Source organism: Aulonocara stuartgranti (assembly GCF_965226115.1).
Source record: "Aulonocara stuartgranti genome assembly, chromosome: 11".
Taxonomy (NCBI): Eukaryota; Metazoa; Chordata; class Actinopteri; order Cichliformes; family Cichlidae; genus Aulonocara; species Aulonocara stuartgranti.
Window position 1 is genome coordinate 22,076,950 of NC_138947.1, and position 27,681 is coordinate 22,104,630.

The window sequence follows — 27,681 nt, forward strand, 5'->3', positions numbered from 1 at the left end:
AATGTGTATGAAGTCATGTGAAAAAGAAAGTATAGCTGCTTTCAATTCTAAGGTTTTACTTATCAGGACAAAAAATAATCTGATGTTGAAAGTAAATGTGATGTGTTGCACCATATCATTATCTATTTTATAACAACTAAGCCGAAAAGCAGTGAGTTATTGCTCCCATAGTAATTAAGAGGGTAAGTAGCAGCCAGGTGCTTCTAGTTAAATGTTTCATTAACTGGTCATCAACAAGGAGGAAAGACAATAGCAACTCTGCAGTTACTTCAGGTTATTGCTGCTTAGGGTGGATCTACAAGCTTTTAAATCATTTTTTTTTAATTTTCTGATAAATCCTTGAAATTGAAAGAGTGTGTCCAGTTCCTCTGCATGATGCAGGCGTCATTGTTTCAGAGTTTGAACAGCTGCTGTCAGACTGCCATTCAGCTGGGTCCATAATTTGCTGGACTCTGTTCACAACTGATCAAAAAAATCAATATTTGAGCAAAGTGAAGACTTTAAGCTTTTATTTAAGGAATTTGACATGAATTTTGAATGAAGTGTTTATTTACTATCATTTTATACACAGTCCCCCGTTTTCAGTAGAGAATTGACTGTAATTTCATATCCTTATTACTGCTGAAACAGAGTTAAGTAAAGTTGATTCTGAATTTTCACTATGGGGCCAAAAGAGCAGGAATAAAAAGGATACATCTGTTAGCTCAGAGGAATACATTGTTTAAAGAATGCTCTTTTCTTTAGTTTTCTTTTTTTATGACTTGGGAGTAAAATTTTGAAGATTTTTTTCCCACACTGTTGGTTAATTGGTCCGCTTTACTCCTCCCATTTACTCAACTAAAGAAGATTTTTTGATATTTTTTTGTGACAAATCATCAAATAATTCAAAAAGCATCAAACATAAGCGCCCCCAAAATGGAAGCAGCCAATCGATTTAGTGAGAATGGTCTCTATGAAGAGATACTGGAAAAACAAGAACAATACAGAATTTCACAGAGCATATAATACACTGAGATTATTGCTTTACAACAATCCCATCAATAACTTAATGTAGTTTATTATTATTATTATTATAGTTGTTGTTGTTGTCACTGTTATTATTATTAAATGTTTAAATGGTTGTATTTTATTTTCGGCATCAGTCTCATTCTTACAGCGTTATAACTCAGGGTGTGTGTTTAATAAAATGTCATATGGGGGTTAAAATGATAGCAGGCTCAATCTGTACGTCAGGGCTGCCTTTATTATTTTGTTATTTTTAAGGAAGGGAAGAGAGGGTCTTCATCCTGAGAGTGTGAAGCTGGACAACATAACGGTATGCCCCTCCACCCCCTTCCCACCCCAGAGCTGTGGACTGCAAAGCCTGGTGGGTATTGAAGTCTTCACAACAAAGAGAGAAGCCGTATTCGCAACGGCTAATGCGGCGCTGTCGCTCCCACTGAGGACTACCGGTACCGAGATGCGCAGCTCGGGATGGTTTCCGGTAAGTGCGCAAAATGTTTGGACCGGGCACTGGAAGAAGGGGAAAGTGTGAGGTGAGGAAATGACCGGGCTGCTATTTTTAAGTCGGCTGTAAGTACTTTCAAAAGAGGAGGCGGCGGAGGAGGGACGTTCGTCAGGAGGGATGTAGGGCTGCTGATTCCCGAGCAGCGAGTACAACACGGTGAGTTTGCTGCAGAGATGTCTGCACAGACAATAACCTGCAAGTTGCGCTCTCAAGTTGGTCAGTGCGAAGCAGCCGTTTTCAGAAAGCGATTTGCACGTTCACAGTGCGATGCTGCGCGTGAAAGTGCTGTGTTTCTGCACAAAGCGAGTGCCACAGGGTCAGCACACATCTTTGCTCCTGCTGCAATTGTTTCACACCCTGGAACTCCATTTTCCCCGCTGATGCTCTGCTCAGGAGACCGTGCACAACAAAGGATCTGGATGATCAGGATGTGCATGGTGTGTGCCGATGAATGTCGTCGGAAGGTCCGCAGACCGGTTATTTATCCGCGTCATATTGTGCCATATATGCTACATCTAAACTATATATACTGAGAAAGAGAAATGGCCAAAACGATTGTCCCTATAGCTGTCTTATCTCTGTGTAAGTGTTGGTGCTGGTGTGCAAAAGAAAAAGAAAAAAACATGGATTACTTTTAAGGACATATGATGCATTTATGGTGGGGTGTAACACCTATAGGCCCAGCTTCAGCTCACAGTAATAATTAAAAGGGTAATACATTGCCTCAGGGCCTGCATCTGTAGGCTTGATAAATCACAGCATGGCGGAAATGTCAGGAACAATGACAAATCGGGGGATAACAGACCCCACTCTATTTATGTTTATTTGTTTATTTACTCTATTTCATAAAATGTGTCTACCGGCAGAGTTTTTATTTTGAGGTGTGACACCGGAAGTCGCCGTTTTCGCTGCGTGGCTGACTTGACTCCGGTCTCTCGTTCACTCAGCAGCATCTTGACTCCACTGGCGCGAGATCCGCTCGCGGGGAGAGAGAGGGCAGGTCGGTGCCGCGAGCCTTCTCGCACGGGCTCCCGTTTTTCCTCTCCTGGTGCCGGGGAGTAGCAGCTGTTTAATTTCATGCTTTTTTACGACATTGCCCGATTCAACCTCTCAGGTAATTTTGTATTTTTGTCTCGGGAATGAAAACCGGTTAAGTAAGAGTCAGTTTAATCTCGGCGATACAATTAGAAATCCGCTGTCCGTGTAGGTCTAATTAGGACATGGATTGTTAGGGCAGCGATGAAAGATGTGCATGTGTCTGACATCAAAGTGTGATTGGAGAAATGGCAGTCTGGCAGGGCAATTTATATTTATTGTAATTTTTTCTTTTCTTATACGGATTCATCGCAGCCCATTATTATGGAGAGTGCATACTTCTTCAAGGACGTTATAAGCTATACTGCCATGAGGAAATGAGAGTGAAGTAAATTATTCAGTTTTACTCCAGACCAGGCTGATAAACTTCCATCTCAGAGAGCCTCCTGATGGAGAGGAATAAAAATGTGTTTATAATAAGGCTATTATTTTATTGTCTCAATTTCTTTTCAATGCATTCAATGCAGCTACTGAATCTGACACACGATAAAACTTGGCTAATGGTCTCATCAGGTGTTTTCTCTCCTTAAACATGCAATGAAATCCATTTCCTGTGGTTCCATCCACCATAATAACTCTTGAAGTTAATGTGCTCTTGCAGAAAAAAAGAAGCTCATGGCTTGTGTTCGGGCTCTTTCCACTTCCCACTGGAAGCCTCCTCTTTAATGGACCATTAAGAGGAGAACCACAATGGTTAAGCTGTCGACTGTGCCTGATTCATTTGGTTAAACCGCGCAGATGAGACTAGTCTGAGCATCACATTCCTTAAAAGCTCTTTGCTGAATGTCTCAGATCAATCCTCGTTCACAGGGCATCCGCTGGCAGGGAGCAGAAGTGGGCGGCCTGCTCCGGTGTGTAAACATGCATGTGCGCCATGGCAGAGCTTGTCGCCGATAATCAAATAACTTCACTTAAGTTATGCTTGGTTCCCCTGCAGTGCAGCCTTCACGCAGGTGGAAGGACACTACAGAAGAAAAGTTTAGCAAAGGCGAGGAGCTTTTTGGGCTCCTTGTAAAAGTGGGGCACTGGTCCCTGTGGTGAGAGGCACTTTTCTGGGGCAGGCTCTGATGACGCTCTCCCAGCACAGATTGGGAACAGACGCCCTCGTCCATCCATTTCGGAAAGAGGTGTAGAAACTGTGCAGCCCGGGACAGACAGCTACAGAAAGGTCCAAGCGTAGACACAGCAACATGGGTTCGATCGCCATGTTCTGTTTTACAATCCTTATTTCTTTTTGATACCTCACTGGAATTGGCCTGTAAGTATGCCTCAGCTCAGCCTACCTGCTGCACATAATAACTTGTATTCAAACATTTGCTCGTTGTGTTCAGTTTGTTAGAGTCTACCTTGTTAGGACTTAAGCATGGAGTTAATTACTTTCTTCCAGTGATTTGGCAGCTTTTTGTGCCCAGAACCCTGGAGTGAGAAGCAGACTGCTATTTAAAGATGGCATAACTCAGCCAGCTGCTGCCGTTTCCGCTCCCATCGTAATTGAATCAACACTAGTAGACTGCGCCAGTGAGGGTGTGTGCACTCCGCAGAAGATTACACAGTCGGGACCTCTAGGCGGTCTTTAACAGTCACTTTCACATACCTGGTTGGTGCATTTGGGATTTGGAAGCCAGGCTGAAATAATCGGCCATGCAGGGATGTAGTTTGTGAATAGTGATTGATAAAGTGGGCAGGTAAGTTAGGCTTTTTTATGTATTCTTCTCTCCGAAGAGGTCAGCTCGAATTAAGAGTTTGTGTCATTAATTGATTGTGTGCATCCCGTTTTCTTCGATCTGCTTGTCCAGCTGTGTGAAGCGATATATGGCATCTGTTAGGGGCCTCTGAGAAGGTATCTTTCATGGTTAAAACTCAGAGGTCCTGCATAGTTTCGATAAACACATTACTTTCATATCGATCTGTTCTGTACAATCAAAAAGCAGGTACAGGGTTAACAACTCAATAAGGAACTAGGCCATGAACATCCCTTTTTTATATCTGTGACTGGCTGTGAGCGTGACAACAGCAAGTGAAACAGAACAATATTTTCCTGTGGAACGTATCTCCTCAAGCCAGTTCTTTATTTATGAAAAGCCTGAAGTGAAGTGTAGTCGAATAATCCTGTTTATATGTATAGATTTATATGGAAAAGTCCCAGTATTTTAATTTCCACCCCCTGCCTTTAATCCGCTCGTACTTTGAAGACCTAGAGATATTTTCTCTTTCCGTGGAACACTCACCGCACAGCTCGATTATTTTGAGTCATCTAGCCAAGGCTGTGGCACTGGGCGGGAGTGTAAAAAATTTCATCTCTGACCACAAATGCATCTGCCTCGTCTCAGTGGTGTTAGGGTTCTCATCCAGTCTCTGTGAGTCTGTATGCGAATGGCTGCACTACGAAGGCTACAGTAATTTCAGGCTTTCAGGCAGTGCTGTTTGGCCTGTTTGATGTGCAAGTGATGTTACTTACACTTCTTCTTTTGAAAGGGAAGCTGACCTCTGACCTGCCAGAAAATTGCCCTAGAGGAGAAATAGAGAAGAATTCCAAACTGAATATCCAGAATTATATATGTAGTGAACTGTTTGCGTTTATATATGTGATATTTGGATTATTTTGCAATACGATCACAGCTTCCTTAGACTGACAGAGCTTACCTTCAGGGTAGGACATTGGCCAGTGATAATGTTAATGATCTAGTCAAGGGCCTCCGGTAACAAAAGCCAGCACACTTTCTCTTAATATATCCCTCACTGGCAAAACCATTAGATTTCAAGGCAATAAAGCTGCAGTTTGCCTAATTTACTCAAATGTAAGATGATATGAAGGCCATTAAAACCCAGAATTTTGCCTTGCAGTGAGGCTCATCAGTAGTATTTAAGAGCAAGAAGGAATTTTGTGGCCCAAAGCCAAACTTTATGGTCTGGGTTTGGGCCACTTCGTACACTGACAATTATAACCAGCGTTTTTGTTTGGTTTTTTTCACATTAGATTGCTTGTGGTTTTCTCACTGCAGAAAACATTTGTGCCTGATTTTCTCTAAAAGATGTGGCTTCCATAGCATTTCAGCTATTTTATTGCTAAGAATGTCTAATTTGCGCTCTGCTGTACAATCATGCTTGCATGTCTTGTTCTGTCATTGAACCATTTAAACAATCAACAAACACACTGTCTTGAATTATTAATCAGGTTCAGCTGGGACTAGAACTAATGAATTAATTAGAAAATAACAACTTATTTTCTTTATAGCTGAAACTTTAAATCATTTCAATTTAATTGTATTAATATTGTGCAAAATCACAACAATAGTCACCTGAAGGAGATTTAAAGATGCCATAACAGACTCGTAATATTGTTTTATTTATAACTTTCTAGAAATGTCAGAAATGTATGAAATAATTCCCCACCATTCAGATGTTGTCATGTGCAAAGAAAGTATATGATTCCTGCAGTATATGACTAAGAAACCCACCAACACAGTAGATTTGAGAGGGTGGAGTTCTGCCTTAGTTCATTCTGTCTCATCTCACCAACAGGCTTTAATCTATACCTAGCCCTTTGATATTATCATTCCACTAAGCATGTGACAATTAACTTGTCAGCCAATTTGGAGGTTGTTGGCATATGCTAGGAAAGTGGTTACTATATCCCCAGTCACACAAAATCTGTATTCCCTTTCTGGTTGGCAAAAACCTCCTTGTGCTTGCTTTGGTTGCTAGCATATTGCTGCAGTCACCCTGAGTTTGCATGGAAATGGTTGTTAGCGAGTGTTTACAGACAAACATGAAAAACTGCAGTCAACCATGGAAGTCTGCCTGAAACCAAAGCAGTCGCTAGGAAGAGTTTTTCAATCGTAATTTGATTCAGCGAGAGCCAGCAACCTCCAGGAACCAGTGCCAACCAGTCGGCGAATGCACATTTTTTCATAGCAACTGGTCATTATGACACGTCCAAGATGGCAAACAAATCTCAAGCAAAGTGTGCATGACATCAACACCTGGTCCCCCCAAAATTCCCGACAGTTTACATACTTTAGATCAGCGATCCGCAACCTTTTTTGCGCCACGGACCGCTTTAATGTCAGACAATATTTTCACGGACCGGCCTTTAATGTGTCGCGGATAAATACAACAAAATAAAATGATACGACCAAGACAAAAACTGTGGTATTTTGTAAATATAATGATAAGCGCAAATTCACTGTGTAATTGTGTAACTTTATTAGCAGCGCCCTCCTGAAATGTGCCAACAACATCCTCCTCTCTGCCCCTTAATCCTCTCTGGTTGCTATGGTAACGCGTCAATATTTATTTCAAAATAAGACACACAACTACAACACGGGAAAAGACCCAGGGAAACCGAGTTAATGATAAAAACTCTGAAAACCATAAATTTCACACACGAGCTTCAACTCTCGCGGCCCGGTACCAAATGACTTGCAGACCATGGCCCTGGGGTTGGGGACCGCTGCTTTAAATAATATACCCAGTATGTGTATGATTGATTTAATCCATTTGATTAAAACTGCAGTAGATTGGTCCAAACCAGTGTGGTTGTAAAGTCTTTGCAGTCTTGTGTTAGTATTTGAAGGCAACATGACAGAAGATGGACCAAATGAAGGACGATTCCCAAAAACATAGTGTTGACTCAATGTGCTACAAAGCTTAGCTACAGTGGGGCAAAAAAGTATTTAGTCAGCCACCGATTGTGCAAGTTCCCGCACTTAAAATGATGACAGAGGTCAGTAATTTGCACCAGAAGTACACTTCAACTGTGAGAGACAGAATGTGAAAAAAAAAATCCATGAATTCACATGGTAGGATTTGTAAAGAATTTATTCGTAAATCAGGGTGGAAAATAAGTATTTGGTCACCTCAAACAAGGAAAATCTCTGGCTCTCACAGACCTGTAACGTCTTCTGTAAGAAGCTTTTCTGTCCCCCACTCGTTACCTGTATGAATGGCACCTATTTGAACTCATCATCTGTATAAAAGACACCTGTCCACAGCCTCAAACAGTCAGACTCCAAACTCCGCCATGGCCAAGACCAAAGAGCTGTGGAAGGACACCAGGAAAAGTATTGTAGACCTGCACCAGACTGGGAAGAGTGAATCTACAATAGGCAAGCAGCTTGGTGTGAAAAAATCAACTGTGGGAGCAATCATCAGAAAATGGAAGACATACAAGACCACTGATAATCTCCCTCGATCTGGGGCTCCACGCAAGATCTCATCCCGTGGGGTCAAAATGATCATGAGAACGGTGAGCAAAGATCCCAGAACCACACGGGGGGACCTGGTGAATGACCTGCAGAGAGCTGGGACCAAAGTAACAAAGGTCACCATCAGTAACACACTACAACGGCAGGGAATCAAATCCCGCAGTGCCAGACGTGTTCCGCTGCTGAAGCCAGTGCATGTCCAGGCCCGTCTGAAGTTTGCCAGAGAGCACATGGATGATACAGCAGAGGATTGGGAGAATGTCATGTGGTCAGATGAAACCAAAGTAGAACTTTTTGGTATAAACTCAACTCGTCGTGTTTGGAGGAAGAAGAATACTGAGTTGCATCCCAAGAACACCATACCTACTGTGAAGCATGGCGGTGGAAACATCATGCTATGGGGCTGTTTTTCTGCCAAGGGGACAGGACGACTGATCCGTGTTAAGGACAGAATGAATGGGGCCATGTATCGTGAGATTTTGAGCCAAAACCTCCTTCCATCAGTGAGAACTTTGAAGATGAAACGAGGCTGGGTCTTCCAACATGACAATGATCCAAAACACACCGCCCGGGCAACAAAGGAGTGGCTCCGTAAGAAGCATTTGAAAGTCCTGGAGTGGCCTAGCCAGTCTCCAGACCTCAACCCCATAGAAAATCTGTGGCGGGAGTTGAAAGTCCGTGTTGCTCGGCGACAGCCCCAAAACATCACTGCTCTCGAGAAGATCTGCATGGAGGAATGGGCCAAAATACCAGCTACTGTGTGTGCAAACCTGGTAAAGACCTATAGTAAACGTTTGACCTCTGTTATTGCCAACAAAGGTTATGTTACAAAGTATTGAGTTGTATTTTTGTTATTGACCAAATACTTATTTTCCACCCTGATTTACGAATAAATTCTTTACAAATCCTACCATGTGGATTCATGGATTTTTTTTTTTTTCACATTCTGTCTCTCACAGTTGAAGTGTACCTCTGGTGCAAATTACTGACCTCTGTCATCATTTTAGGTGGGGGAACTTGCACAATCGGTGGCTGACTAAATACTTTTTTGCCCCACTGTAGATGTGCATCAACACTATATCGTTGACAATGTATTTTTACTTCTAATTATACAGCAGTTATACTTGTTAATCAGTCAGTACTGCAAAAGTAAATATTTCTGCTTGGTTTTCTTTGCTGCCTTAATTATCAAAGCTTTTGTGTTGTGATTTTGCTTCTGTTTTCCAGCTTTTCTATTGCAAAGAATGGACGGTGCACCACTTTGAGTACATAAAATTGCTATTTGTGAGCTTGTCCATGAGCGGTTACATAACTGAAGTGTCATTTTACACACGACTCTGATTTGAATGAATGCCAGAAAGCCATTTACTCATTACCGTCACCATGTATACATCAATGGATACAAACTGTGGCATCAGACCTTTTGTGATTTAGTGGACTGGAGCTATAGTCTGCTTTAAGCTCTGTAAAGTCTGACCAAATTGTATCAGTTTTTGTTACACAGGGGCTTCTAAAGGCCTTTGTAGTATTTCCTTCTGCTTTCTTTCTCCTACAGCACGCACCTTCAAATACACAATAGATTCAGTCTGGTATTAGAAATTACTTTTTTTGCTTCATCCAAACTCATAGATACATCTTTTCCGGACATTTATTCCCGGACAGGTTCAAGCTCTGAGATATGGAGTATTATTTGTCTAGTTGTGACTTTTAGTCGGTGTGCCTGTATTTTCACGCCCAGGTGTAATCGGTTTCTCTTCGCAGTCTTATCGGAAAATTCCTGGGAAGTGTGGATCTCCTAGTTGTGTGTTGTATGTCAGACTGTGATGTGATCGACCTTGTTTTTCTCTCTTTCAGAGTGGATAGGATGGTTGGAGGTGGCATCGTCAACATGCTAGAGACCTGAAAAAATACTGCTGTACTGTTGCCAAGAACCCCGACCACCCACACCCCTCCCATGACTTTGTGTAGTGTATGTGTACGACTTTTTGCAGTTGCACAAATCCAATTAAATATACAGAAGTCAATGCACAGGAGTTTTATTTATATATCATATGCTTTATATCTGAAGGCAATCTAAAATGTTATAGCTAATACATAAAAGGGAAAAATTGCATTAAAAACTATAAATTGAAATAACAGAATAAAATGAATTATATAAAGGTATAAAATGAAACAAATGTAGAGCTGAGAATGTGTCTGCTCATGTATTAAACTTGTGTTTTTCAGGAGATGTTGATTGGTGTGCCTCAAACTCTGTAATGGAAAATCGTGGTGAGTACCGAGTTACGCGTTGTGGTTTTTTTAAATGCAGTGTTAATGCTGTGTTTCACTTTATTCCCCCATCGTGAATGACTCATTGCACACTCTTGTCAGACAGGGCTGGGGATGTTTATGTACATATGTGCGTACCTGACTTAGTCTCCCTCCCTGCTGAAGTAGCCTGTCCCAGTCTGTTATCCAGGTCAGGCCAACAGGTTCTGGAGTCATGCGGATTGGCTCAGTTCTCGCTGGAAGCCAGCCCGGCGTGGTGGCTTTATGTGGGGCACAGGAAGAGAAAAGGAACGCTGCCGAACACACTAGCTCTCCATCTTTAGAAGCAGCTCGAGATGCAGCCAAATGCTCACAAAGCTCTGATCTATCCAGGCATAATGACACAGCACAGTGCTCTGGATTCCTCTGAGGCTCAGATGAGATTTTTTTTTTCTTCTAAAGACACTCGAACGTCAAACGAAATCAAAGCACTAATTCAGGGGGTCCACTCCCGCTTTTCTTCTCATTTACAGAAAGTGCTCACTTTTTCTTTGCCTCTCCTCTCTATTTTCAAGCCTGATACAAGACTGTGCTTCTTGGCAAACATATTTCAAAGTCATGCTAATCCTTCCAAGTCTTTTTAAAATGTGATATAAGGGAGTTAAAAAAGTGTATAAAATGGTGCCTGGAGACATTAAAGGAGGCGAGCAGCATGATAAACACCCTGCACTAACATTAGGTTACTGAGCAGGAGTCAGCTAATGTTAGCGTGCAAACCCTGTATAGAAAGTGCAATGTTTATTTCTCTGATCAAACTGTCCACTCAACCTGGTCAGTGTCATTCTGTTGATGGCGATGAGAGCATACTGGACCTTTCCTTAGAAACAGTAATGCATCTGATCTTGCAAAGCATTTCTACTGGTCAAGGGTACTGATTGAAATTACATTACTATAGTTGCATTATAGTTGTGTATATATAACTATATCTTGTGTGTTGTGGTCTGAGATCTGCAGCTTCAGGTCTAGTGTCTTCTGTGTTGGTTAACTCTTTTTAATTCACTATAAAGGAATATTTTACATTGTACGGATATTACTGAGTACACGCACTGCACCGCATACTACAACACGCGCCGTATTGAAAACAAAACATGTCTTTTCCCTGGAATGGTAGGCATCTTTCAGTGAATGCTGACCTGTGCTATGAGCCAAGGAGGGAGGGTCAGCAAGGAAGGGGGAGTCCAACTCCAGGAGGGAGGGAGGGGAGGTCTGAGGATATTGTGCGAAGGAGGGATGGGGGAAGGATTGAAGAAAAGGCACAGAAGGCGGCTAGATGACAGACACAGAGAAGCATAAAAGATCTTAGGGCATACGGGGACTTTGTCGCAGAAGAAGCACGGCAGGTGAAGGAGTTGATCTGTATCGTGTAAGGCGCACACTTAAAGGTGCAGGACAGGTAGGGGCCCCTCGGGGGCTGGATCATGGGACAGAGCCTCCGTGTGGAGATCTCAGCTCAGGACCCACAACAACAACAACATAGCCGCAGTGGTGAGTTTCTGGGCTTACATTCTTGGTGTACTTTACACAGCTGTGGTTTCCTCCATCGCTAACATCAACAACATGAAACTATTTTCTCGTTTACTAGTTTTCAAGGATAGAGGATAGAGCAGAGCTGAGGATTGGTGATTGTGTAATAAACTTTGCACAAATGTTGCGTAGCCTCCCTCCTAATTCTGCCCCTCATTCATGTTTACCACCACAAGGAATGCTAAATCACTGGGATCATGTGGCTAATTCTCTACAGTGTTTTTAACACACTCATGCATGACTTGTGCACTTATTTTCTTATGTTACACTGCACAGGAACATCAGATTGCATATGTTGTCTGGCTCAGAGGTTTTACATAATTTTGTACCGCACCAATTATTCCAAGTTTCTAAGCGCCGCACGATGTTATATGATCGTGCATTTTATGCAAGTAGTGAGTAAAAAGATATGTACAGCAGTAAAACGTTACTCATATTACAGTGTCATGTAATGACATTTATTTCTACTGGATCTTAAATTGTTGAAAATGTTAGGGAACACGTTTTTTCGCAGGAAACAGTCAGCGCTCGTAAGTGGATTAAATGTCATAATCGGCCCTGACAAAGGTAACTGTTACACCGAGGTTGGAGGTATTTCCTAATATTTATCCGCCTGGACTTTTGGTTTTTGTGTTAGCGATCGGGATAGCATGCTCCTTTACAGCAACAATCTCCTTTACCCACATGCTCACCTGACCAGCCTGCCATGACTCAGTGAATCATGAGGTTAGAGGGAAATCTGGCCAGTTGCATGGGGGAGTAGTAGGTGTGCCTTCTGGATATGGCTATGTCATAGGAAGACACCAGCACAGTCACACACTCTCGTGTTTCCTGTCTGCTGTGGCTTATCTGGGCAGACTTTCTCATTAGAGTAACACTATTAAGAATGTAGCTCTGTTATGAATGGAGCTATTTTTTTATATATCATCATTCATTAGTTTCCCTGTTGTACCTTCGAGCATAGTGTTTCCATGAGCTGTACAGTGGACTATGTTATTGAATATGAGGGGAAGAGGCTGCCTTTGTTCTCTGGGAGGAAACGGCACTCCACCCTGATTCTGTGACTGCGTTTCCAGCCCCCCCATCCCAGCCCGCCACATTATGTCTGCACTTTTTCTCTCTTTGTAGCCCTTTTTTTACCCTCTACTCCAATTCCAAAACCCACAGTCACTCAGCTATAGTGTCACAACATGCCAGACCTCTTCACACTACAGCTGAAACAATGGCATGTTGGAGAGTTTTTCTCTGTATCTGTGAAGAATAATTTGGAGTGGATCTACAAGCTCTCTTGAACGTGACAGCTGATTTGGGTCTTCTGTACTTGTTTCTTTTTTGAGGACCTTTTTTTTGTACTAGTGGATTGGCACCTTTTATAATCGAGCTTCACTGGCTAACGGAAAAGACCGCTGAGGATATGGTCAGTCGTAGCTTTCAAATAGATGCCTGCTGCATGGGCTGAGTCCTCTGCCATCGTCATCTCTGCAGTGCTTTGGAGTGTGCAGGCCTGGCACAGCCAGCTCTTATCCTGCTTCACTGGCTTCAGCTGAGCCACTGTGGCAGAGGCGTCTCTGACAGAACGGTCTGCTGTGTGTGAGAACCTCAGTTCTGGATCGCGGAGAAGCTGCCTTAAGCAATGCTTAATCTGGATGTTATGGCAGCTGGTCTGAGTCCTCAGATTTCTACCTCGCAGAGATAAGCTGGATTTCCACAGCATGGACATGTCTCTCGACTCCGGACTCTCTGCTGTAGTTTCCGTCAACTCTCTGCAACTTGGTCTCCTGCGTTTTCGTCATCTGTGATTTGATGCTGGCATATACACAGGACAGTAGATTTTTGGTTGCTGAATGCTCCTTGCGTCCTCATGGCGTGCTGTTTTAAGTCCCACCACCATGCAAGCTGGACACTTAGCACCCCTCTTCAAGGTAGATTAGTGTCTGCTTTTTAACTACTTGTCAAAAATGCCATTTTTAAACTCACAGTAGGGTATGAAGTTGAAGTATTGTGATTAAAACTGTTTTCCTATCCGAGGTTTACAGTCTGTCAGGCTTCTGAGGTCTGTGTAAACACTCAACTCAAATTTTACACCGCCAGCAGTGTGGAGTTAATGTGCCTGTCCTTCAGCTGCAAAAAATGGGTTTGAATCTTGTGTCAGCAACCATTCGCCTTTCTGTAGTGTCACTTAGCAAGATACTGAAACCCTGCCAGCTCCAGGGGTGCTGGACTGCAGCTAGCTGATACTGATGTATGCGTATCAGTGTGTGTGTGTGTCTCAAATAAAGAAAAAGTTTCTATCCAGGAATAACGTTTTGTTGTTTTAGTGTTCCCTGGACTGCTAAGTAAGCCACATCAGTATTGTGTGAGAGCATATTGTTGTGGGAATCAGACTGCAGGGCATTACTGTCGCCAAGACATCCTGTGTGAGCCCGAGACTGGATGTTTTACATCGGACTCTGTTCTCTCTCTGCTGGTAAATATTATGTCTGCTGAATACAGCAGCTGCAGCCTGTTTGAAAGCCTCTCCAAGCTCAGCGCGCTGTCAGTTGGCCTGTCAGTCATGTGACCCAGAGTATGTAGCCATGTCTGCAGATTGCTTTTTAGTTGAGTTCTTGAAGCCTTGGTGACACCTAATGATAATTAGTGGTTTTTAAAGAGCTTTTGCTTCTTGTTACCTGTATGTGTGGGTGTGTACATGTGTATATATTTTATATATGTATGCAGAATGACTGACAACCTTTTTCTGCTGCTTATGTCTGCATTCGTGTGTGCCCCTCTTCTCTATGGGAGCAGCGAGGGCTGAAAGGCTGATAAGGCACTAGACTCCATCCGGTTAAGGAATGTGAGTACTTGACAGCGAGAAATCCTGGCTCAGAGCCAGTGTTAGGCTTCTCCTGTTAGCTGTGGATACGTGGAGGAGTCCGTGAGCTCTCAGCGTCACCCTGCCAAAGCACGCTCGGCCCCCGAGAACTAACAGCTAAAGATAATAACCGCCATAATGATCCTGGCCCTCGTTAAAAAGCAGCAGATGAGCTCAGTTAAAATAGAAAGCGCCGCTGCTGAGTGGGGTGTCTATAATTTCATGTTATAAGTTCTATTGTATTTGTTTTAAATTTGTGCTTTCTGTTTTAGATGATGAAGCTGAGCAGCACCACAGCACAATGGTGGGAGAGGGAGGCAGCACCGGGGACAGCACCCCTCCCCCGAAGCGCAAGGGCAAGTTCTCGACCCTTGGCAAGATCTTCAAGCCGTGGAAGTGGAGGAAGAAAAAAAGCAGCGAGAAGTTCAAAGAAACTTCTGAAGGTTTGTGCTGCAAACTTGTTCTCTTTGCGAATGCCACCTCTCCTTTCACCCCAGCGGCCGTATCAGTTGTATTCAAATGTCATTAAAATTCCTCTGTGAACATGTTTCCGCCCAAATGTTACAAGCAAGTTTGTCTCTCGCTATTTTCAGTGCACATAATACAATAAGATGAATACAAGATGTCTCGTTAAGAGATGACGTGTATATCATGGTGCCCTTGCGTTTTGAAGCGTCCTTTTTGGCTAATTAATCGTCTCTTTAGCAGTGTGGCACATGCCAGCTGTGAACATTTAGAGGGTGGAGTTCTAACATATCATCTAATGCAGGTTTAGGCAACTCCTGGCCTCGAGTGCCGTTGTTCTGCAGGTTTTAGATCTCACCCTGTGTCAACACACCTGAATCAAATGATTAGTTCATTCCCAGGCCTCTGGAGAACTTCAAGACATATTGAGGAGGTCATTTAGCCATTTGAATCAGCTGTGTTGGATCAAGGACACATCTAAAACCTGCAGGACAGGAAAGTCGTGTCCATATACTGTATATGAAAGATGGATGTTTTTACTGTGACACCTGCTGGTTACTGAAGTTCTAGACTTTTGGCTGTCTCCTCGATGGTTTGATGCCGGACGTGATAAGAGACAGCTGCATCTGTACGAAAAACCGAGAGCAAAGTATCGCAGAAACTTGACAGTTACAGGGTGTTTATCCTTTTGTAGAGTACTATGTACTTTTGTACAATCTGACTTCTTTCTGCAACCAGTAGAGTTGCCCTTGCTGGTCATTAAAAGTATACTGATTTAAGACACTTCTGAATTGGCTTCACTTTTCAGGCCTAGAAGCCACACCCACATGTTATATACAGTATGTTATATATAAAGATACTTGCTAACTGATTCTAAGTGTTACTGAATAATATGGGAAACTTACAACCAGAAAGCATGGTGAAGAGGTCCAGTTCAGTGACTCGAATTAGCACAACATATATATATCTATATATATTGCTTCTGGTGCATGAGATCACAGTGAAAATTTTAAATCATAAATATCTTGGTGAAAAAATGGTCTATAAAATGTCATTTCCTTTTGCTCTTGACAGAACTAGAGAGGCAGATGTCGACAAGGCGCACCCGACAGGAGCTTATAGAACAGGGGGTGCTGAAGGAGGTCCCGGACAGTGGTGAGGAGACTTGTGTGATTCAAAATGTGATATCTTTGCAAAGCTTTGTCTGCGTCTGACAGCAGCAGCCCCGAGGCAATAACGCCCACTCAGACGGTACAGTTAAGTCTTCAGCACATGATAGCAGGAACGCTGTCTTCCCATGCAGCAGGTGCCTGAGACAAATTTAGAAAAACAAATTTGAGAAAAAACTGCTTTCACCTTGCTGTTTCTCAAAGTAATGCAATGTCTGTTTAAAATTACTTGCCACTCTCCAGAGCTGAGGAAAAGTGGAACAAATTGTGCCTTGCAGCAAAATAGCTTAGAAAGGGGGGGTGTGCAAACGTTCTGCTGGTCCCGCTGTTGCAGGAGCCCATTTATTAAATCTACAGCAGCTTCTTCATCACGGCAAACACTGACTGTCCATGGGGCTTGAGTTAAGGGCACATTTTATTACTGTGGGAAAGAAAACTGCAAATAGCAATTATTTTTGAACAGTTTCTGTATTGATTTTGTAGTCTTTAAAATCTCCCCAAAAATCACCCCTCACTGTATCTGAAATCCAGATTTAAAGAAGAAATAAGCAGCAAAAAGTATGTTTAACAGTGTTATGGCTCAGTTGGATAGTTATCAGTTATCTTGCCATGCATCAGGTTAATTGTAGAATATTGAACACAGCACTACCAGTATGTAAAACTTTAAAAGATGTATCAATTTAGCATGTAATGTCCTTCCGCACTTTCTCAGTAGCTCAGAATATCATTCAGTCTTCTAATGTATTTATTTGAGTATTCACCAAGTGTTTTTGACCAATCTTTTTAGATGGAGAAGCACAAAATGTGAAGCAGTCGTATGTAAAGAATGGCCACACTCTGCCTGTTGGAGGAGGAGGAGTCATCAGTGGTGTCAGGAGCCCATGCAACCAGGGCCAACTCCCCTCAGATTCAGATTTTAGGATGAACCCTGCATGGCTCGCCCAGCCAGATGACCGAAGGGGCCGTTGTTCTCCCTCAGATGGAGACCGCCGTGGAGCTTTGGGCTCCAGGGGAACAGGACTGCATGACGATGGACGGAGAAGCGCAGGGATTGGGGCACGGGCGCAAGGGGAGGGCGAGTGGAAGTCTAATATGGCCTGGCAGGGCCACATTCACGGACAAATGGAAGAGAGCAGACATGGTGGCAGGCTTCACCCTGACGACGGGCAAAAGAGGCCAGGACTGCAGAAGGCCCCATCCGAGGACGGCAGGAGGAGTCGGCCTGCAGAAGGAGACTGGAAGCCTACACTCCCTCGGCATGCATCTGCTGAGGAGGGGAGGGCCCGGAGAGGTGAGTCACTTCCAGTAGTTGTCCTCCCTGCAATCTGAATTTTTCCACCAATTTTTACAAGTTGCAATCATAGCAGCACTGCTGTTGTCAGTGTAAGGCCATAACCGATGAAGTGCACACCTTTTACACCTTAACCTCCTTCATATTCGAAAAGTCGGTGATTCTTGGGTACCTTATCCCCTCCCTTTTGCTGTCACTTTTCTGCTTATATGCTGTCCTCCCAGATATAGACGGGCTCCTGTCAGCTCCCGGGAGGCCTGCTCCAGCTATGCTTCTTATTCAGGAACATGAGGGAATAGCTCGTCCTCTCTTCTCCTCTCCTAATTAATGTGGCGCGATCGCTATACTCATTATTGCCCTTTAAGGCTAGCACAGTGAGCTCAGTGATAATTGGTAAAGTGCCACAGCTAATTGATTTCCCAGAAAAATAGAATTTGTTCAAAAATAATGGTGTTTAGCTCTGTTTTTAGATCTCAGCTGTGTGGTTATCGCTCACGTGACAGGTTATTCTGTGCCAATGTGTAAACATGCTAGGAGTTGAAAAGTATGCAAACACTATAGCACGTCATTGCAGCAAAGAAGAAAGAAAATTTTGTCCACTTTCCTTCATGTGTCATTGCTCTGCTCTTCTTTTCATCTTACCTTGTTTTTTTCTTTTTTATGATGCTACTTTTTTTTACCTCTCCCACTCGCATTTCTATCTTTATCACATCTCCTGCTTCCTCTCTCTCTGTTCTTCAGTCTGACTTCCTGCTTTCCCCTGGATTAGTTCCTCTTTGATTTACATGGCATCACACTGATAACACTTCTGTAAATAAATAGCCCCGAACCTGAGAGCGGCAGGAATGGCGTGGGCGCAGCGGTGGGAACAGCGTGGGGGCCGGCTCGCGGGTATAGTGGGGTGGGCAGATGGAGGTTGGTTTTTTTTGGTGGTAATTGCAGCCGCCTACTCTGTTTATCTTCACAGCTGATCCCTAGATAATGCCATTCTCAAACAAGTGCTATCACAGAGAGTGCTTGGAGTGCTTAGAGCTGTAGAAAAGTGGCTCATCGCTGAGTCTCTGAGCTGAAACATTTATAGCAATCCACTGGGATATTTGGTGAGATTTTGCTAATTCACTGAAGTGTATTTCTTATGATCATGCATAAATAGAATACAGTATATGCACTGCAGCTGAAAACCAATCATGTATTGCTTAAGTTTATCAGTCTCAGTTGACGTGCTGTAACTTTTAAAATTATATAAGCAGAATTACATGTTATGATATAAAACTATATGGTTAGCTGCTTTTTCCTTTTTTTTTTAGAATCAGACAGCCATTTTGCTCCTGACCTGGACACCCTACGTGAACCTCTGCCACCCAAACAGGTGATCATGCCTCCAAAATGGCTGGTGAGCTCCACCCCTGAACCTGGCAGCGAGTGTCCACCTCGAACTCCATCCAACCACCCCACGAGCCAGTTCTCTTCTCCGTCGGGTGTGACGTCCAAACCTGTTCGATCGGTGTCTTCTGCGTGTTCCAACACTCAGCAGTCTTCGGCCGCTGCCCTTACCCCCACTTCTCAGCCCGCCAAGCAGCCCCCTCTGCCTCCACCCAAGCCTGTGAACAGGGGCAACGCGGCCATGCTGGGTAAGCTTTTACTAACAGTAGCTTCTTAGGTTAACAGATGTTGCAGGGACAGGATGCATACATCAACAATCCAACCCCTGCTCAGTTAGCGTGTAGTTTTCCAGCTGGCGTATACAGTATGTACATTTATGCGTCAGTGCACTACTGATGGTAAACTCTTCAGCACAACATCCTGTATACGATACTATCTTAACAGCACGAGCTGCTTTTCCCCAGTTAATTACTTATTAAGCCTGGATTATTGTAGCAGAAACGTATTCCAGCATTTTACGCTATGAGGATAACAAGGACTCCTGTGGCTGTGGGCCACTGCTTCCACAGATACAGTGTAGCGGTTCTGTGGTTTTGCCTCATCTGGGATCGTGTTTTAATTCCCAGTAGGGGGGGAGGGGGGGATTACAAAAATGCCCCATTTGTCATCAGTTTATTATACTAATTGTTGTTCTTGACACAAATAGAATACAAAATGAGTCAGTTAAGAACTTAAACTAGTTTCAGGTTAACATTTACACTACAGAGAACTCCTCGAAATCTAATTTCTCAGTACACTTGTTGACAGTTTACTATGAAGTGACTGTATTTTAAAAGCCAGGAGGCTTCTTTGCTTTGTGGCCAAGTTTATGGACAAAGAACAACTGAGACAAAAGGTGTTAATAAAACACACCGTGAAGCGGATACTGTTACAGTTACAAGGATAGTAATCATGTTCTTACCTATGTGTTTGTTTAGTGATTATCACTTCGGGAAACAGTACCATTCCCTCATAGTGCAACTCTGTTTATATACAGTTGTGTTCAAAAGATTGCATCTGCTCATCACTGGCATCGTCATGATCATCCAGGGTGGAATGATCGTAGAGCGTACGTGTGTAATGACTTTAAAAACACGAATTTGGGGCACAAGTTTGATTTTATTCTGGGTTTTCTCGATCCACTCGATCAGAAGTATACATACAGGCTCAAATATATACACTCACCCCCACTAATGTTGGGATAAATGTTCCTCAGCAAGTTACACCTCAACCAGACACTTTACTTACATAAGATCATGTTATATGGATATGTAACTACTTTGCCAAGTTTTGGAAAAAGACCGAAACTGTCAATATGAAATTCAATTCAATTCAATTTTATTTATATAGTGCCAAATCGCAACAACAGTTGCCTCAAGGCTCTTTGTATTGTAAGGTAGACCCTACAATAATACATACAGAGAAAAAACCCCAACAATCATGTGACCCCCCCTATGAGCAAGCACTTTGGCGACAGTGGGAAGGAAAAACTCCCTTTTAATAGGAAGAAACCTCCAGCTCAGGAGGGGCGGGGCCATCTGCTGTGACCGGTTGGGGTGAGAGAAGGAAGACAGGATAAAGACATGCTGTGGAAGACAGCCAGAGATTAATAAAAGGTATGACTCAGCAGAGAGGTCTATTAACACATGTTGAGTGAGAAAGGTGACCGAATATGATATGAATGACGGTAAACTGGTTTTACTGGACTGAGAGGATATCGACAAAGAAAAAACCGACACCTTGAAGCTCGACTGAAATTTTCAGCTGCCCACATGGACAAACCAAATTCCTTCTAGACAAATGTTTTGTAGTCAGACAAGACCTAGGAACATGGTACTGTCGAGCATGGTGTTGGTAGCATCATGCTCTGGGGCTGTTTTGCTGTCAGGGGTACTGGTACATCGCATAAAGTGGATGGAATAATGAAGAAGAATGACTACCTCTAAATTCTTCAACTTCTTCAACCTCAAATCAGCAGCTAGATGGTTGAAATTCCAACAAGACAATGATCCCAACACACAACAAAACTGGTTTTGGGATGGATAAAGCAGGATAACATTAAGCTTCTCGAATGGCCTTTCCAAAGACCCGACCTCAGTCAGGAAAATCTGTAGACTACACTTAAAAGTCAGATCCGTGACTCTGTGTGGATTAGAGGAAACCCAAAATAATTTAAATTGTGTGCACCAAATTCTTTTTTTTTTAACTCATTAAAGATGTTTGCTGCACAATCATTCCACCCTGGAAAAAGAAAAGTTGAAACAGTTCAAATCAATCATTAAATGCCCAGAATTACTATGAAATTCATGCCCACGATGAGTGGATGTAAACTTCTGACCACAGCCGTAACTTATGAAATCAACAACACGACACCAGAAAGTAGCTGCATTCATTAAACATACAAGCTGAAGGCCTCCATCTCGTCCCTGTTAGTCTCCGCCCTGCAGGGGGGAGAAAACGCTCAGCTTCCACTCTACTGGTCCTGCTGGAAGCGAGAGTGCGACTATGATGTCTACCTGTCCCTGCCTGTCTACCTGTGCCGGCGGGCTGGAGGCCTGCGCTCAGGTAAAAGGATGCCCCCCTGGTATTTCTTTGGCTGGGGTGCCAATTTCTGGAATGCCCTCTTCAGAGTCTGCACACTTCATCATGTCGCATCCTTTCCTGCTGCCAACATATGTCTTCTGAAAAGCCTTTAACTTGTTCACCGGCCTTCATTGCTTTGGACCTGGTATATAAGAGCCGCATGCATATAACAAGCTGATAATGAGTGTGCTTACTGTATGCAGGAGACAACTTCTGTGTGAGTGCAGTTGAGTGTATTTTGCCTCTGAATAAGGGAGGGCCTTTAGCGGGTTCCAGCTGTGTTCTGCTATGCATCAAATGAATTTTATGTCTCTAATCCACTCAGCTCTCACTCAAATGGGATGGATGGGTGGACTTGAATGGATGACTGAATGGGTCGAAGAATAAAAAGGCAAAATGTTTCTAACATAAGGGCTCGACTTATTATAGAGAGGAAGTCCATTACAGTGTAGGTTACTGCATGTTGTAAGTCTGTCAGCACTGTTCACTTATTATGTCTGCTTTTAACAGAAATGTTGCCTTAAAGCTGTCCTCTGAAGTCTTAAGAGCCAAATAGCAAATATGCAAATGTGCATGCAAAACTGGAAGGTTTGCATTTGAGCTTTTTGTTTAGGAGCTTCAGGAGCTTTACTACGCTAATAGAAAAAGTGTCGGTGCGGGGTTAGTCTGGCTGTGAAGAGCATGGATGCATCTTTTTTGTCTCTGTGACCTGGAGCACTCGCTGCACACTGGTCTTTTAGAGCAAAGTGTGCGTTCATGGCCGTCATGTGAACCAACTTGCTGTACGGATGCAGTAATGCTCAGTCAGACATGTAATCCCAGCATTCGTGTGTCTTCTGTCATACCGGGTATGTTATACATGTGTGACTGATGCTTGTGCACTTGCGTCACAGTGACAAACTAGATTCAAAAGTAAAGCACTTGCTAGCAAATCACTCACACGCCTAAGCTGTAGCTGTTTTTCTTTAGCAGTTATGGTTGGATTAGCTCTTTTTCGTTTTGCAGGTGACTTCACCCAAGCAACAGGGGGCGCTAGCCTTGTTCCGGCCAAACCCTCTCCTCCGATGCCTCCTAAGAGGACCACCCCAGTCACCAAACGCAACACAGAGGACTCTGCTTCAAGCCATCCCATCATCCCCTCACCACTTTCTCTGGAGGAACACAGCAGCCTCCCCTTGGGCTTCCAGCTGCCTCCCCCTCCTCCGTCCCCTCCCCTGCCGACTCACATACCACCTTCTCCACCCCGCCAACACATACAGACCCACCACCTCCACCATCAGCACTCCTACCCCCATCCGCTCCCCCAACCCATACCAATGCTTTTCGACCCACCGAGCCCGACCAATGAGTCTCCCCAGCGCCCGGCTCCCGTACCGCTGCACATCATGATCCAGCGAGCCCTGTCCAGTCCCGGCCCGGCTCAGCCACATCCAGATGGGTCGCAGCGGGCACACACACTGCTTTTCGAAACACCTCTAGAGTACCAAGGAGGAGGTCGCCCTCTGCCTGTCAGCATTCAACCACTAAAACTGTAAGTTTCTCTGCACAGAAAAGTCTATGAATCAGTGTATACAAAGACAGTACATGGTGAAGAAGTATGGAGTCTGCACGTGATCTGTCTTTGCATGTAGCTTTCGGATCTTTTTCATCCATTTTCTAAGCTGTGTACACTTTGGACTTACTTGTATATCCATTTCAAGCTGAAAAAAAGTCCAGTCTTCATCATTGTAAAGTCAGATATAGCTGGAGGGACATATTTCAGTTAAATTCATTGAAAAACACGTCTTCAGGATTAGCCCAAAAAAACCAGAAAAAATGTTTTATATGCATGTATTTTTTTCCTGTTAGATCTGAGGATGACTACTCAGAGGAAGAAGAAGAGGAAGAAGATGATGAGGAAGAGGAGGAGTATGATGGGGAGATTCCACAGCCAGAGCTGGAGCCAAGGAGTCGCCGGTGCTTGGTCGGTGACGCTGGCATTTGTGTGATCCCACGGGGAAACGGCAATGACGACGACGAGGAAGAAGATGAGGAGGATGAGGATGAGGAAGGCGAACACGACATGCACGGGGAGGACAGTGATTCAGATGGTCCTGTGCCTCATAAAGATGAAGACTCAGATGAAGATGAGGAGGATGAGCCCCCGATGAGTAAGCATAACAAACTGATTCGGAGGTCATTTAGTGGCTTTTCTGGACTCTTTGTAAACCTGTGCAGTGTTGCTGCTCCTTCTCAGCTTACTGCATCTCTCCGCTTGGCTTTTATCCAGGCGCACTGGCCAGCAGGGTGAAGAGAAAGGACACCCTGGCTCTGAAGCTGAGCAGCCGTCCCTCTGCTCCCGACAGGGATAGGTTTACGCAGGAGAGAAGCAGCCGAGATGACCACCCTCCAGGACAGACCGGCCTCACCTGGCAGAGCAGAGAGCAGTGGGAAGCCATTCGCACACAAATCGGCACTGCACTCACGAGGTAAAGATGAGCGGTATCATTGTATTGTTTAAAATGACAGCAGTGAAACTGCATTTCCTGAAGAAATTAGACCAATTTTTAAAAGATCCTTGACCTGCTTATTACCTGAATGTCCAAGTGAAGTAAATGTGTAAAAATAGGACTCCATTTTTCTTTTTTCTTTTCTTTTTTTTTATTTCAGGCGACTAAGTCAGAGACCCACTGCTGAGGAACTCGAGCAAAGAAACATCCTCCAGCGTTAGTATTAACTCTCTCTGTCTTTGTTCATGATCCTTGACTTGTTTGGACTCCTTTGTTTCTGGGTTTTAGCAAAACCCCTCCTCATTCTTTCGTCTGATGCTTTTGCCTCAGCATTTGTCAACAAAGTACATTTCACATCTGTCAACAACAAGCACATATCTAATTTTAGAAATTGCTTTTAAACCTGCCATCAAACCAAGCCTTTTATGCCAAAGTCTAAATTTGGCTCTGCTATTCTTTCTCCCATCTTTGTTCTCCCCTCAGCTAAAAATCAGGCTGACAGACAAGCCGAAGTTCGAGAGATCAAGCGACGGCTGACCAGAAAGGTGAAGCAGCACGCCGGCAAACATCCCAGTGTTAAACCATGTATTTACCTGATATTAAACTGACATAAAAAAAACATCTTTATTGTAGCTGAGTCAAAGACCCACGGTTGCAGAACTACAGGCAAGAAAAATCTTGCGATTCCACGAGTATGTGGAAGTCACAGATGCCCAGGACTACGATAGAAGAGCAGACAAGCCGTGGACTAAGCTCACTCCTGCCGACAAGGTAATCAGCTGCATATAAAGGCTTTATCGGCACACCCGCTTTCTGATACAGCACTTTACAAAATGTCCAAGACAGTGTTACAAACATATGATTTTAAATGTTAAACATGTGCAACTCCTTTAGGTTAATGTAATTTTTAGCAGTATATTGTCTCGTTTTCTTTCTGAGTTCATGTTTAACCAAATTGCTGTTTTGTCTAGGCGGCCATCCGGAAGGAGCTCAATGATTATAAGAGCACTGAAATGGAGGTTCATGAAGAGAGCAGAATTTACACAAGGTAGACCTTTTAGTTGAAACTTGACTGGCTGATTGATTGCTTTGGTCAAATGAGTGAGGTACTGTGTTTTGCTGATTTGTTTTTCTACACCACTACTTCATATTGGTGGGGTACGGAGTCTATCTCAGCTGTTATAAACCGAGAAACTGGTTTATAACACTCTGGACAGCTCATGAGTCCATCGCAGAGCTAAAGGAGAGACAGATGAACCTCTCACACTCGCGTTCACATCTACGGCCAATTTAGAATCACCCATTAAGCTAACATGCATGACCACCCAAAACCTAGGCCTTTGGGAGGAAGACGGGTACCTGGAGCACAGGGAAGCCATGCAAACACCACACAGTTTTGTTTTTGTTGTTATTTATTTCTCCTGGTTGTGTCAGGGAAACAATGAAATATGTAATGCACACTTGAGAGTGATGCATCTTTGAACACTTCCTGCCATTTGCAGCCAACCTTGGCGCTCATCCTGAAGACATCTACCCCCCAACAGCAGGTTTTAGCCAAAGGAGTTTGTTACCTTGCTACTGTGTCAACACTGTTTATTTCATACTCCTTCAATTGTTAACGACCTTCAGGATGTCACTTATTTTAGTCTGTAGACATCGGCTGCCTTAGCTACACATGCACTGTGTCCTGTGATTGCTTTACACTTAAAGCCATCTTGTGTTGCTTGCACCTAAACACTTTAAATATGAATTAGCAGCAGTGGTGATCTGCTACTACATTAATAGAGTTGTGACCAGTAAACATCCATGTAGTCATCTTTCTTGTGCATGCCTGGTTGAATGGCAGAATCCAGCACTAACAACGGGCAGAAGAAGACTTTTAGAGCAAAATCTGTACCTTAAATAGCAATATAATGAATTTCCGTGCATTAAAAGCTTAAGGATTACAAAGGTGTGATCTTGCCTCATGAGAGCTGTTTGTTTCTTTAGGTTCCATCGGCCTTAACATCCCTGCTTCCGGATAAAGAAGCACTTAAGATCTCCGGCAAAGAAGCAGCTGCTCCCTATGCAGACAGATCGCCCTTTTGCGCCTCTTGAATGTACTGTTATCAGGGAAAGCCTGGAACCGACTCCACACGAGAATGCTTCTTGCTTGTCCTCCATCGCCCTCTCACTACATTGCTTTCACTGAACCGAGGTGTTGGTGGGTGGAGACCAGATGCAGTATTTCTCCCAGACGGCAGGGGGAACCACGTGCCAATAAAGTGGAGAAGTGGCAAAGGACCTACAGGGCTTACTCTCACTCTGCTGTTGTGTGGTGCCCCTCAGGGACTCGGATATAGTTACAACCTTTAATGCGGCCTCGTTCTGTGTTGCCTTTTTCTTTTTTCTTCTTCTTCTTTACTGTATATGGAAACGCTAACTCATCTTTGCTAATGTAATAACGTAGAATAAAAATGGTAACAATAATGATGACCTATAACACTTCACACAGTAATAATAGACACAAACGGTCAGGAGTTGGCTGAAGACTTAAATATTCTGTTTTAGAACTGGACATCTCTGGGATATCGTGTGTTTGTTATCCACTCTACAGACTGCTGCTGTGATACGTTAGAGTGAAACTGGAAGAGATCTCATTGCAAAATATTCTGTAATGCACAAAATATTTTCTATTACAATTTTGATCACAAGGGTAGTGACAGCTTTTCTTTGAGCCTTCTTTATTATTATGATTATTATTATTATTATTATTTGGCTTGCCTGTGTTTGTGGTTGTGATGTGAGTCGGCCTTTTAATAGCTATAGAAAAAGGTCAGGAGGCTGTTGGTGTTTTAATGCGTGCCAACACACCCAATACTGGTTTTCATATCACTGATTTCTGCAACCCACTGCATGAGCCATTACAAAATCCAGTGCCACCGCGTCTGGATAATCTCTCTTCATTTATACTTTTTTCTTTTGTAAGTTTTTGTACTTCCCTTTAAAGATTGAACATGCAATACATTCTGTAGCCATTTTAAATAAGGTCGTTACGATAGTGTCTAAACTAAGAGTTAAATGTAAGTTGCTTCAAGTGTAGATCAGGGATTTATCACAAAAAAAAGAAAAAAACCACACCTGAAAACGCATAATCGGTCAACAGAAACTCAGTTTGGCTGGAACTTTTTGAAACTGCAGAAGTGTTTTACCTTGTCTTGTCTGGCCAGTAGCTTACAGGGTTCTCAGTGCTGTGTGTATAAGTTGATATAGGTTTATCTGATGCTTCTGTATATCTTGTCTTCCTTTTATTTGAAAAGAAATTTTAAATATAAAAGTATTATAGGTTGCTATTTTTTTAAGCAGAACATGAGTTTATGATTAAATGCTACAAGAATGGGAATATGAAAGTGCACCTTTCTGTAAATCTGAGTTCATTTTTAATTGAATGTGGAGTTGTATGAGCTGACAGTCTTCTTTTTAATTGTAAATAGTCTGGATCTAATTAAAAATCTTGCAATTCCTCGAACCTTCTTGTGAAACAACTCTGCAACTGAGGTCCAGTAGACCCAATGACTGTTCAGGTTGAGTCTTTTGTCTAAGCTGGAACGCCTAAAGAAACAGTGGGTTTGCAGCAACACCTGGTGGCGATTTAAGTTTTTGCACTGTCTTTTGATTATTTTATTTTTTTAAATTGCTGGTTTAAAGGCCTTTAGTGTAATTTAAAATGTATTTTAAGTAATAGGTTATATTTTAGATTGACACCAAAGGGTGGAGGTGTCAAAC

At 43.1% G+C, this 27,681-nt stretch overlaps 1 protein-coding gene across 5 annotated transcripts; it reads left to right on the plus strand.

The window, feature by feature from the left end:
* Window positions 1–1,461: 1,461 nt before the first annotated feature.
* On the plus strand, window positions 1,462–27,424 carry phactr4b (phosphatase and actin regulator 4b). 5 transcript variants are annotated; one of them, XM_082551438.1, is made up of 16 exons: window positions 1,462–1,663; window positions 9,664–9,778; window positions 10,036–10,080; window positions 14,770–14,940; window positions 16,037–16,117; window positions 16,919–17,422; window positions 18,730–19,053; window positions 21,278–21,409; window positions 22,433–22,958; window positions 23,276–23,577; window positions 23,697–23,895; window positions 24,077–24,132; window positions 24,400–24,461; window positions 24,550–24,687; window positions 24,888–24,964; window positions 25,906–27,424. In XM_082551438.1, the coding sequence occupies exons 3-16, from the start codon at window positions 10,068–10,070 to the stop codon at window positions 25,919–25,921; spliced, it is 2,601 nt and encodes an 866-aa protein (XP_082407564.1). In that variant the 5' UTR covers window positions 1,462–1,663; window positions 9,664–9,778; window positions 10,036–10,067; the 3' UTR covers window positions 25,922–27,424. The 5 variants fall into 5 exon arrangements, with proteins under 5 accessions (XP_082407564.1, XP_082407565.1, XP_082407562.1 ...); XM_082551439.1 differs by lacking the exon at window positions 1,462–1,663 and adding an exon at window positions 2,456–2,621; XM_082551436.1 differs by lacking the exons at window positions 1,462–1,663; window positions 9,664–9,778; window positions 10,036–10,080 and adding an exon at window positions 11,350–11,604.
* Window positions 27,425–27,681: the final 257 nt, after the last annotated feature.